Source organism: Pleurodeles waltl, chromosome 2_2 (assembly GCF_031143425.1).
Source record: "Pleurodeles waltl isolate 20211129_DDA chromosome 2_2, aPleWal1.hap1.20221129, whole genome shotgun sequence".
Classification (NCBI taxonomy): domain Eukaryota; kingdom Metazoa; phylum Chordata; class Amphibia; order Caudata; family Salamandridae; genus Pleurodeles; species Pleurodeles waltl.
In genome coordinates, this window is record NC_090439.1 from 205,982,043 (window position 1) to 205,995,752 (window position 13,710).

General features: G+C 49.6%; 1 protein-coding gene across 2 annotated transcripts in view; it reads right to left on the bottom strand.

The window, feature by feature from the left end:
• Positions 1–13,710, bottom strand: part of TRIO (trio Rho guanine nucleotide exchange factor) — a 3,522,386-nt gene that overhangs the window by 125,319 nt on the left and 3,383,357 nt on the right. Inside the window, exon 55 of one of the 2 annotated variants that reach the window (XM_069219639.1) lies at positions 2,121–2,321. The exons of the other annotated variant lie outside the window; for it this stretch is intronic. Within the exon in view, the coding sequence (XP_069075740.1) occupies positions 2,121–2,321 (201 nt within the window). The remainder of the gene's footprint in view (positions 1–2,120; positions 2,322–13,710) is intronic. 2 annotated transcript variants of the gene reach the window in all.

Here is a 13,710-nt window from a genome sequence, read left to right on the forward strand (position 1 = left end):
TCGAGAATCCCCTGGTGCTGCGCCCACTGTAACTTCAGGTCCCACTGCAGAGCACACATATGCCATCTGGTATTTGGTATTGATTGGATGCAGGAGGCCATGAGACCCAGCAGCCTCAAAGTCATTCTCACCAAAACCCAGGATAGAGGCTGAAACATCGGAATCACAGCCTGAATATCCCAGACTCGCTGATCGGGAGGATAAGCCCAAAACTGCACTGTGTCCAGAACAGCTCATGTGAAAGGAAGCGTCTGAGAGGGAGTCAGGTGTGACTTTGGCATGTTTATAGTGACCCTCAGCAAATGCAGGAGGTTCGCTGTAGTCTGAAGGTGGGAGATGACTTTCTGGGGTATGTCTGCCTTCAACAGCCAACCGTCAAGGTTTGGGAATACTGAAATTCCCAGTCTGCGCAGATGAGCTGCAACCACCGCCCTCACATTCGTGAACACCCAAGGGGTGCTGGTAAGGCAGAAGGGGAGCACGGTAAACTGAAAGTGACCTACCACGAATCATAGGTAACGTCCGTGGGTAGACAAGGCGGAGATATGAAAATGAGCGTTTTAGAAGTCCAACACCACCATCCAGTCTTCTGAGTCCAAGGCAGAAAGGACCTGTGCTAAGGTGAGCATTTTGAACTTCTCCTTCCTGACGAAGAGATTGAGGGTTCTGAGGTTGAGGATAGGACGCAGGCCCTTGTCCTTCTTGGGCACCAGAAAGTATCGGGATAGCAACTACAGCCTACTTCTGGCACGGAAACCCTCTCTTTGGCTCCCTTGGCCAAAAGAGCTGTAACTTCCTCGTGGAGAAGTGGCAAATGATCCTCCGTTAGAGGGCAAAATGATGGCGGCATGGCCGGAGGTGAAGACTCGAAGGGGAGGGAGTAGCCCCTTCGAACGAACTGCAAAACCCACCTGTCCGTCGTGATGGATTCCCAGTGGGGCAGGTGATGGCTTAGGAAGGTTTTGAGGTTGCAGTCAGCATGGGGGTGGACTGGGCAGACCTCTGGTTCCCTGTCTCATGAGCCCATGGGATTCTGCATCTCCGGCTGCGGAGGGGGTTGTACAGCATGCATGACACAGTGGTAGGGAGGGTTTGTGACAGGGAGTCCCTTCCATGTCTACAAAAAGGGCTAAAGGCAGACTATGGGGAGGGGCAGTGGTAAGTCCAAGGGACCGAGCTGTACCCCAGGAGTCCTTGAATCTCTCCAGCGCCATATCCACCTTATCTTCGAAGAGATGAGCGCCAGCAATGCAAAGCGCATGTCCAAGAGGGTCTGTTGGACATCCCCTGAGAAACCATAAGTTCATAACAGGGCATGGCGTCATAATGACACTGTCGACGCAACCGATCTGCCCAGAGTGTTGGTCATGTCCAGCCCACTTTTTATGGTGAACTTGGCCATTTGTCCCGTTGGCAACAGCCTGTGAGACGATCCCATGGGTCTCCTCACAGATCTGCAGCAAAACTTGCGCGACTTGCGGACACGGAGTCCACCGATGCCACCTGACGGCGCGCAAGGGTACTGCTCAAAGAAAAAATCTCCGGATCCAGTCTGACGCCTGGGGAAATTCAAGGGAGGGTTCTGCAACTATAAGTCACTATCAGATAACACAAGCACGCATGTGGAGTGTTGAGACACAAAGAGAAAGGTAGCTTCAAATAACAGGAGCAACGGATGGACACAAGTACTGAGTCCATGCTCCAGGTCATACCTCCACAAACTGGAGTGAACGAAATGAGAGCAACGCTGCAGTAAGCAAATGAAAAGCCGTGGATGGCCTGTAAGCCCACTGTGTGTATACAACATGTCTCAAACAGCCAGAGCATGCGCTGTCTAGCTGAAACCTAAAAATGGTTGCTGATATCAGGTTTCTAATTCACAATATTCTAGGTACCCTTTATCTCTGGTCATATTTTTGGCAGCCCTTAATCATGTGTTACCCATACATAGAGAATGAGAGGGGTACAAAATGAGTTGAGGATTAAGACATTTCCTCCTCCATATCATTCCATTTCCATTGACTTTTCAATAATCCCATTTGTTAAAAACATTCACGTCCCTATGTTTAGCTAAAAAAACTAACAAAGAGTTAAATGAAAGCATGTTTAAATTAACCTACATCTCGAGCACCAGGATATAGCTGGTGGACGTCTCAAAGGTGTCAATGAGGCTGATGATCTGGGGATGCTGGAGATTCTGAAAAATTCCAAGTTCGTGGGTAACCTGGTCTCGCTTCATTAACTTCTTATTCACAAACTTAGAGGCAACCGTTTGCTGTGTTCCTTTCTGATCACATTTCTTAACAACAGAAAACCTGCCCCTGGGAAAAAAAAGTAATTTAATAGCAAAATTAGACAGTCATAACATGTTGCTACAATGCAGCAATGTCGGATAGACAAGCCTTTTGTTAGCAGTGGCATATAGTGTCCCTATATGTCAACAAAGCCTTTTGTAATTGGCTATGGCAAGAAATGTTGTCAAATGGGTACAAAATGGTCAATTATACGTAACATTTTGGAACGTGAAGGCCTTATGTTTTGAGAAGTGCAGTTATCAAAGCAATACAATATTCAGAATTCCAAAAATAGATCTTGAAAATAACTCACTCGCAATAAAGAAAAAAGAAGAAAATGGAAAAACAAAGCAAAGTTAATCTTCCTACCCACTTTTAAAGCAATAATTACCGCTGGGTGGACAGTTAATAGAAGCTATGGATCACATAATGTAATGGTGATGTCTTTATCCCCCCCCGCCCAATAAAAATAGTCTCTCACAATAAGTTATGCAGAAATGATACACACAGTTACATCAACTGGCAAGGGTGCATTACTCATAAGGTGTAAAAAACATTATCCGCTCACCAGGTACAGCTGCAGAGGTCGGATGAGGTATGGACCAAGCTGCTGCTTGCAAAAGGGTCTGGTGTATCCGGGCACTGAACTATCAGGGCCAGAGTTGCAGGACTCAATAATTTCAGGCCTGAAGACTAATAATGATTCATAATTTTTAACTAATGTGGGGGCAGGCACCAGGCACAGGCGAGCACACGTGTACACTCACTGTCACACATTCACTCACAAGCACACACATACTCACACGCACCCATCCACAAGCACACTCAATCATACCCATCCATTTACAAGCAAACACACACACTCCTACACACCCATCAACAATCACAATCACATAAATACACACGTGCACATACACATACATACATGCACAAACCTAAACATTCAAAAAACACTTATTGAGCTCCGCAGTGACAAAACACAAATCCAAACATTCAAAAACCACTTCCTGAGCCTCCGCAGTGACAAAAGAATGAGAATGGTCATAATCTAAGTGCTTCCCAACAGAGAGGGTGAGACATTTCTCTTCCTTGTTTGTTGATATACCACAGGGCAATTGTGCTGTTTATCGAGATTTGAATAGACCAGCAGCACAGGGAAGGGAGAAAAGCCTGCAAGGCTAAGAGATCTCTGTAGGAGGCTAGCCTGGTTTGTAGTAGGTACCTTGGGTACTTACACTTTACACCAAGTCCAGTTATCCCTTATTAGTTAAATGTAGTAGTGTTCTAGCAGCTACGGCTGTTAGAAGTATCTATAGCAGAGCAGCTTAGGCTGAACTAGGAGACATGCAAAGCTCCTGCAGTACCACGTATAGTTACACAGTACTTATACACAACTAAAGACAATGCTCAGGTGGTCATTTCGAACATGGCGGTCTGGGCCGCCATGCCGGCGGTGGCTGTAATTTCCGCCACCGGCATGGTGGTCCAGACCGCCATAGAATGTACGTGGCAGAACCACTACGGATGAAACGCCCCCACCGCCAGGCTCCCGCCACCAGGAAGCCTGGCAGTGGCGGCGCTCCAGATCCGACAGGGCAGTGCTGCAAGCAGCGCTGCCCGCTGGATAATGAGTCTGATTCCAACAGCCTTTCCCTGGCGGTTTACACCATCAGGGAAAGGCTAGAAGAATGAGTGACTCTGGCCCCCCCTGGGGGCCCCTGCATGGCCCATGCACTTGGCATGGGCAGTGCAGGGGCCCCCATGCACAGCCCCATAGCGCATTGCTACATTGACGCCGGATCCAAATGTTCAGGCCCTGCATCCAGCTGGGCCGGCTGACGGAAACACTGTTTCCACCCGCCGGCCCAGCTGATGTTCTTTATCTGGCCGGCAGGGGGTTGCGCACCGCCGAGATCGTAAGGACCCCATAGAGTTAACAGAAATAAAGTTAGTTTATTTGGGTGACACAAGGCCAAAAATATCTTAGAGGCAATACTCCTTTTGGAAGTAAGTATTATACACAATATATACACTAGACACCAAAATAAGGTAAGTAATTAGACATAGGATAGTGAAAACAATAGGAAATGCTATAGAATGCAATGGGAGAAAATAGGTCTAAAGGCAACACAAACCATATACTAAGAAAGTGGAATGGGAACCACAAATTCCCCCCCCCCCCAGACAAGTGTAGTGTGTGCAGAATCGCTGGGAGAGTAAGAATACAGGAAAGGTAAGTAAAATACTTGTAGGAGGCTGGCCTGGCTTATAGTGGGTACCTTGTGGTACTTACACCTTGTGCCAGGTCCAGTTATCCCTTATTAGTAGAGTAGGGGTGTTCTAGAAGCTTAGGCTGAAAGAGGTAGCTATAGCAGAACAGCTTAAACTGAACTAGGAGACATGCAAAGCTCCTTACTATACCACTTATATCACTTAGCACTATATCATAAGAAAACAAAATACTCAGAGTTACCAAAAATAAAGGTACTTTATTTTAGTGACAATATGCCACAAGTATCTCAGAGGATATACTCCCTTAGGAGGTAAGTAATATACACAAAATATACACACACAAACCAAATCAGGTAAGCAAACAGTTAGAAAAGTAGTGCAAACACTGTAGAACACAATAGAATGCAATAGGGAGAACTAGGCCTAGGGGCAACACAAACCATATACTCCAAAAGTGGAATGCGAACCACAAATGGCCCCAGGCCTAGTGTAGTGTGTAGAGGGTCGCTGGGAGTGTAAGAAAACACTAAGGGTGTCCAAGATACCCCACCCCAACACCCTGAAAAGTAGGAGTAAAGTTATCCTACTACCCCAGAAAGACAGTAAAGTTGAGATAGGTGATTGTGCAAGGACAACAACTGACTACAAAGCACTGAAGACGGATTCCTGGACCTGAGGACCTGTACAAGAAGGGGACCAAGTCCAAGAGTCACGCAAGTGTCCAGGGGGGGCAGGAGCCCACTAAACCCAGGATGAAGGTGCAAAAGGGCTGCCTCCGGGTGGAAGAAGCCGAAGATTCTGCAACAACGGAAAGTGCCAGGAACTTCTCCTTTGGTCAGAAGATGTCCCACGACGTGCTGGAGGATGCAGAGTTGTTTCCCCGCAGAAAGACCCCAAAAAAGCCTTGCTAGCTGCAAGAGTCGCGGTTGAGAATTTTGGGTGCTGCCAGGGCCCAGGAAGGACCAAGACGTCGCCCCTTGGAGGAGGAGACAGAGGGGGCACTCAGCAACACAGAGAGCCCACGCAGAAGCAGGCAGCACCCGCAGAGGCACCTGAACAGGCACCCAGAAGATCTGAGGATGGTGGTTGACTCAGCACAACAAAAGGGAGTCTCACGAAGTAGGAGTCCAACTCAGCGAGTTGGGCAATGCAGGACGGAGTGCTGGGGACCTGGGCTAGGCTGTGCACGAAGGAAGTCTTGCAGGAGTGCACAGAAGCCCGAGCAGCTAGAGTTCATGCAGTACACAGGATTACTGTCTGGCGTGGGGAGGCAAGGACTTACCTCCACCAAATTTCGACAGAAGGGCCACTGGCCGTCGAAGACACTTGGATACAGCTTCCGTGTTCCAGGGACCACTCTCGTCAAGATGAGAGGGGACCCAGAGACCGGCGATGCAGAAGTCTGGTGCCTGCGTTGGCAGGGGGAAGATTCCGTCAACCCACAGGAGATTTCTTCTTGGCTTCCAGTGCAGGGTGAAGGCAGACAGCCCACATAGCATGTACCACCAGGAAACAGTCGAGAAAGCTGGCAGGATGAGGCGCTACAATGTTGCTGGTAGTCTTCTTGCTACTTTGTTGCGGTTTTGCAGGCGTCATGGAGCAGTCAGCGGTCGATCCTTGGCAGAAGTCGAAGAGGGAAGTGTAGAGGAACTCTGGTGAGCTCTTGCATTCGTTATCTGGTGAGATACCCACAGAAGACACCCTAAATAGCCCTCAGAGGAGGATTGGCTACAGAGAAAGGTAAGCACCTATCAGGAGGGGTCTCTGACGTCACTCCCCTTTCCTTTGTCCAGTTTCGCGCCAGAGCAGGGCTGGGGGGATCCCTGAACCGCTGTAGACTGGCTTATGCAAGGAGGGCACCATCTGTGCCCTTCAAAGCATTTCCAGAGGCCAGGAGAGGCTACTCCTCCCAGGCCCTTCACACCTATTTCCAAAGGGAGAGGGTGTAACACCCTCCTCAGAGGAAATCCTTTGTTCTGCCTTCCTGGGACCAGGCTGCCCAGGCCCCAGGGGGGCAGAAACCTGTCTGAGGGTTGGCAGCAGCGGTAGCTGCAGAGAAAACCCCAGGAAGTTAGTTTGGCAGTACCCGGGCTCTATGCTGGAGACCCGGGGATGCATGGAATTGTCCCCCAATACCAGAATGGTATTGGGGTGACAATTCCATGATCCTAGACATGATACATGGCCAAGTGTTACAACGCCCCAGGGCACTCCAGCTAGTTGAGATGCCCCCTAACCCCCACTTTTGGCGGCAAGTCCGGGGACATAATGAGAAAAACAAGGAGGAGTCACCCCCTCAGCCAGGTCAACCGCTAAGGTGGCCTGAGCTGGAGTGACCCCCTCTTTGGAAAATCCTCCATCTTGGTTGGGAGGATTTAGCCCAACAGGAATAGGTATGTGCCCACCTCCCCAAAGGGAGGAGGCAGAAGGAGGATGTAGTCACCCTCAGAGTAGGAAAGTACCATCTTCCTTGGCACGTTACCCCCATTTTTATCTGTATGTCAGTATGTTTTTGCCTGTCTCACTGGGATCATGCTGGTCAGGACCCCAGTGCTCATAGTTTATTGCCTAATGTGTGTGTATGTATAGTGCTTGACTGTGTCACTGAGGCTCTGCTAACCACAGCCTCAGTGCTTATGCTCTCTCTGCTTTTAAATTTGTCACTGTAAGTCAGTGAATTCATTCACCAATTTCAATTGGCACACTGGACCCCCCTCCCTTTATAAGTCCCTAGCATTTGGTACCTAGGTACCCAGGGCATTCCAGGAGATCCATATGGGCTGCAGCATTTCTTTTAGCACCCATAGGGAGGTACTAACAAAGGTGCCCCCACATAGTTCCTGGCCATTGCTCCGGATTTTGTGAGTGCGGGGACGCCATTTATTGCGTGCACTACATATAGGTCAATACCTATATGTAGCTTCACAATGGTAACTCCGAATATGGCAATGTAACATGTCTAAGATCATGGAATGGTCCCCCCATTGCAAATCTGGTATTGGGGAGCCAATTCCATGCATCCTGGGGCCTCCACCATGGACCCCCAGTACTGCCAAACCAGCTCTCTGAGGCTTGCACTGCAGCTACAGCTGCTGCCACCTCACAAGCAGGGTTCTCCCCTCCTGGGCTCTGGACAGCCCAGTCCCAGGAAGGCAGAACAAAGCATTCCCTCTGAGAGCATGGTGTTATACCCTCTCCCTTTGTAAATAGGTGTTACAGGCTGGGGAGGGGTAGCCTCCCCCAGCCTCTGAAAACGCTTTGAAGGGCACAGATGGTGCCTTCCTTGCATAAACCAGTCTACACCGGTTCAGGGACCCCTTGTCTCCTGCTTTGGCGTGAAACTGGACAAAGGAAAGGGGAGTGACCACTCCCCTGTCCATTACCACCCTAGGGGTGGTGCCCAGAGCTCCTCCAGTGTGTCCCACACTTCAGTCATCTTGCTATGCAAGGGGTGGGGGCACTCTGCAGGGCTCTTAGTGGCAGTGCCAGCAGGTGACGTCAGAGACCCCTCCTGATAGGTCCATACCCGATAAGGTAGCCAATCCCCTTGTCAGGACTATTTAGGTTCTCTCCTGTGGGTTCTGTTCAGATTCTGCTAGCAAATTTCCTTCAGGAATCCTCTGCAACTACTTCATCATCCTCTGACCTCGGATCAACCGCAGCCTGCTCCAAGGACCACTGTAACAGCAACAAAGTATCCACAAGGGATACTTTTCCTCTGCAACTTCAGCTCCAACCAACAACTGCAACAGTTTCCAGGGTGTGCACGCTCCGAGGACTCCCTGTCTTCATTCTGCACCAGAAGGACCGCAGAAATCTCCCGTGGGGTGACGGAGTCATTCCCCTGCTCCAGCAGGCACCTTCCAAGACAACATCCGGTACCCTTGGACTCCTCTCACAGCAATGAGCGTGCTCCTAAGGACACAGAGGGTGGACATCATCAAAATAGACTGTTCTGAGGTCCTGCTGACGCAATTTGGAAGAGGTAAGACCTTGCCTTCCCTCAGAGCGACGGTACCCCTGTGTACTGCGTCTTCTTCACCTCCTGAGGCCTCTGTGCACTATCTGCAAAATTCCTTCGTGCACAGCCTGACCAGGTCCCCAGCACTCCATCCTGCGACGCTCAACTCGCTGAGTTGTTTTCCGGCAGTGAGGGACCTTCCTTTGTTGTGCTGCACCAACTGTGTTTTGCACCTCCTTTGTCCCCGTGTCCTGGGCCTCAAGTGGGTGCTGCCTGGCATTTAGAGGGCTCTCTAAAGTGCTGAGTGCCCCCTCTTCTTCCTCACAAAGAGTTGAGGTCCCCAGGTCCCTCCTGGGTCCAGCCAGCTCCATTTTGACACAAAACGCACTTTTGTTGTAACCAAGGCTTGTTGGCGTTTTCCAACACGAAATCTCGTCTGCAACAATCTTCACACTATGGGACATCTTGTGCATCATGCAGGATCCTGCTGGCCTCTTCCCAGGCTGCATTCCTGCAGTCTTCGACTAACTGGGGACTCTTCGTTTGCACCCTCTTCTGGGTTGGCAGGGGCTCCTGTCCTTCCTGGAACTTCTTTCGACTTCTGGACCTAGACCCCTTCTTTTGCAGGTCTTCAGATCCTCAAATTCAGCAGTTGTTGTTTGCAGACTTGATAGATTACTGCAAAGTCCCAATGACGAGGTGTAGTGTGTCCTAAGGAAACTTGCAGCAATTTACTCCTGCTTTTCCGGGTTCTGGGGTGGGGTAATTTACTTACCTTTCCTGTATTCTTACTCTTCCAGCAATTCTGCACACACTACAGTTGAGTTGGGGTGTGTGGGAGACTGGCCTAGCTTATAGTGGGTACCTTATGGTACTTACACCCTGTGCCAGGTCCAGTTATCCCTTATTAGTAGATTAGTAGTGTTCTAGCAGCTTAGGCTGATAGAGGTAGCTATAGCAGAGCAGCGTAGGCTGAACTAGGAGACATGCAAAGCTCCTACTATACCAGTTATATCACTTAGCACTATATCATAAGAAACACAATACTCAGAGTTACTTTAAATAAAGGTACTTTATTTTAATGACAATATGCCAAAAGTATCTCAGAGGATATACTCCCTTAGGAGGTGAGTAAAATACACAAAATATACACAAAGACCAAAATCAGGTAAGTAAACAGTTAGCAAAGTAGAGCAAATACTGTAGAACACAATAGATTGCAATAGGAGACAATAGGCCTAGGGGCAACACAAACCATACACTCCAAAAGTGGAATGCGAACCACGAATGGACCCCAGGCCTAGTGTAGTGTGTAGAGGGTCACTGGAAGTGTAAGGAAACACTAAGGGTGTCCAAGATACCCCACCCCAAGACCCTGAAAAGTAGGAGTCAAGTTACCCTACTACCCCAGAAAGACAGTAAAGTCGAGATAGGGGATTCTGCAAAGACAACAACTGACTGCAAACCACTGAAGACGGATTCCCGGACCTGAGGACCTGCAAAGGAAGGGGACAAAGTCCAAGAGTTAACCAAGTGTCCAGGGAGGGCAGGAGCCCACTAAACCCCAGATTAAGGTGCAAAAGGGCTGCCTCCGGGTGGAAGAAGCTGATGATTCTGCAACAACGGAAAGTGCCAGGAACTTCTCCTTTGGTCAGAAGATGTCCCACAGCGTGCTGGAGGATGCAGAGTTGTTTCCACACAGAAAGACCGCAAACAAGCCTTGCTAGCTCAAAGAGTCGCGCTGATGGTTTTGGGTGCTGCCTGGGCCCAGGAAGGACCAGGAGGTCACCCCTTGGAGGAGGAGACAGAGGGGGCGCTCAGCAACACAGAGAGCACACGCAGAAGCAGGCAGCACCAGCAGAAGCACCTGAACAGGCGTTCAGAAGATCTGAGCACGGCGGTCGTCTCAGCACAACAAAAGGGAGTCCCACGAAGTCGGAGTCCAACTCAGCGAGTTGGAAAATGCAGGACGGAGTGCTGGGGATCTGGGATAGGCTGTGCACAAAGGAAGTCTTGCAAAAGTGCACAGAAGCCCTAGCAGCTGAAGTTCACGCAGTACACAGGATTACTGTCTGGCGTGGGAGGCAAGGACTTACCTCCACCAAATTTGGAAAGAAGGGCCACTGGACTGTCGGGGACACTTGGATCCAGCTCCTGTGTTCCAGGGACCACGCTCGTCAGGATGAGAGGGGACCCAGAGGACCGGTGATGCAGTCTTTCGGTGCCTGTGTTAGCAGGGGGAAGATTCGGTCGACCCACGGGAGATGTCTTCTTGGCTTACAGTGCAGGGTGAAGGCAGACAGCCCTCAGAGCACGCACCACCAGGAAACAGTCGAGAAAGCCGGCAGGATGAGGCGCTATAATGTTGCTGGTAGTCGTCTAGCTACTTTGTTGCGGTTTTGCAGGCATCCTGGAGCAGTCAGCATCGATCCTTGGCAGAAGTCGAAAAGGGAAGTGCAGAAGAACTCTGGTGAGCTCTTGCATTCGGTATCTGAAGAATACCCCAGAGGAGAGACCCTAAATAGCCAGAAAAAGAGGTTTGGCTACCAAGAAAGGAGGTTTGGCTACCAAGAGAGGTAAGAACCTATTAGAAGGGGTCTCTGACGTCACCTGCTGGCACTGGCCACTCAGAGCAGTCCAGTGTGCCCCCAACACCTCTGAATCCAAGATGGCAGAGGTCTGGGACACAATGGAGGAGCACTGGGCACCTCCCTTGGGAGGTACTGGTCAGGGGAGTTATCACTCCCCTTTCCTTTGTGCAGTTCCGCGCCAAAGCAGGGCTGGGGATCCCTGAACCGGTGTAGACTGGCTTATGCAAAGATGTGTTCCATCTGTGCCGACCAAAACATTTTCAGAGGCTGGGGGAGGCTACTCTTCCCTAGCCCTTCACACCTATTTCCAAAGGGAGAGGATGTAACACCCTCTCTCAGAGGAAATCCTTTGTTCTGCCTTCCTAGGCCGGGACTGCCCAGACGCCAGGAGGGCAGAATCCTGTCTGAGGGGTTGGCAGCAGCAGGAGCTGCAGTGCAAACCCTAAAAAGGCTGTTTGGCAGTACCCGGGATCTGTGCTAGCGACCCGAGGGATCATGGAATTGTCCCACCAATACCATTCTGGTATTGGGGGGACAATTACATGATCTTAGACATGTTACATGGCCATGTTCGGAGTTATCATGGTGACGCTACACATAGGTAGTGACCTATGTGCAGTGCACATGTGTAATGGTGTCCCCGCACTCACAAAGTTCGGGAAATTGCCCTGAACGATGTGGGGGCACCTTGGCTAGTGCCAGGGTGCCCACACATTAAGTAACTTGGCACCCAACCTTCACTAAGTGAGGGTTAGACATATAGGTGACTTATAAGTTACTTATGTGCAGTGAAAAATGGCTGTGAAATAACGTGGATGTTATTTCACTCAGGGTGCAGTGGCAGTCCTGTGTAAGAATTGTCTGAGCTCCCTATGGGTGGAAAAAGAAATGCTGCAGCCCATAGGGATCTCCTGGAATACCAATACCCTGGGTACCTAAGTACCATATACAAGGGAATTATATGGGTGTACCAGTGTGCCAATGAGAATTGTTAAATTTAGTCACTAGCCTTCAGTGACAAATTTAGAAAGCAGAGAGAGCATAAACACTGAGGTTCTGGTTAGCAGAGCCTCAGTGATACAGTTAGGCACCACACAGGGAACACATACAGGGCATACATTATGAGCACTGGGGTCCTGCCTAACAGGATCCCAGTGACACAAGGGCAATTACAAACATACATACAGTGAAAGTGGGGGTAACATGCCAGGCAAGATGGTACTTTCCTACAATACTGAACAGTACAGACTTAAGTTCAGAGAGACCAGAAAGGAGTCATCACAGGACTGGATAGACTTTGTATACTGTTCTGTGAAGGCCCTGGAAGGTTGGTTAAATGGCAGTAAGGTGACTGACTATGAAAGCCTGTATATCCTGATTCTGAGAGAGCATTTCTTGAATAATTGTGTGTCGGACTTGTTACATCAGTATCTTGTGGACTCAGATCTGACATCTTCCCAAGAATTAGGAAAGAAGGCAGACAAATGGGTCAGAACAAGGGTGAGCATAAAATCTCATACAGGGGGTGACAAGGATGGCAAGAGTCTTCATTAGGCCCACAAAAATCCTCTGGGGGTGGTGGGTTCAAATCATCTTCCCACAAAGATAAGAAACATTGGTATTACATGTGTAAAGCCAAAGGACATTGGGCAACTGACAGTCACTGTCCAAAGAAAAACACCAAACCTCCCACCACCACAACCCCAACTGCAACCACTAGTGCCCCTAGTAATAGAAGTGATGGAGGGAAGAGCACTACTAATAGCCAGTTAAATGGTGTAGCTGGGCTCACCATTGGTAATGTAGTTGGGGTTGGTCTAGTTAGGGAGATCACTGAGGCTGTTTTAAACTCTGATGGTGGCATTGACCTAGCCACTTTAGTTGCTTGTCCCCTTCATATGGATAAGTACAAGCAGCTACCCCTGACTAATGGTGTTCAGGTTGAGGCCTACAGGGACACAGGTGCCAGTGTCACCATGGTGATGGAAAAACTGGTTGCCCCTGAGCAGCACCTACTTGGTCACCAATACCAAGTGACAGACGCCCATAGCAACACTGTAAGCCACCCCATGGCTGTTGTGAATCTCAACTGGGGGGGGGGGGGACTGTTACATGGCCCAAAGAAAGTTGTGGTAGCCACTGACTTACTTGTAGAATGTCTGCTAGGCAATGATTTGGAGACTTCGGATTGGGCTGAATTGGAGTGGGAGGCCCATGTAGCAATGCTGGGCATTCCTGGGCATATCTTTACTCTTACCAGGGGTCAAGCCAAGAACCAAACAGGACAGGGAAACTTGGATCCAGGAACAATGGACCAAGTTCTCCCAAAAACTAAGGGTAGGAAGGGCAAACCCGTGTCCACTATCTCTCCCTCCACAGGTGATTACCCTTTTGAGGAAGAGGAATTCTCTCCCTGTGCCGAACCTACACCAGAGGAGCTGGAAGCTGATACAGTTGACCTTTTTGGTGCAGGGGGGTCTGCCAGGGAGGAGCTGAGTGTGGTACAGCAAACCTTTCCCACATTGGAGGGCCTCTGTAGGAGGCTGGCCTGGCTTGTAGTGGGTTTCAATGGTACTTACACCTTATGCCAGGTCCAGTTATCCCTTATTAGTAGAGTGTAGTCGTGTTCTAG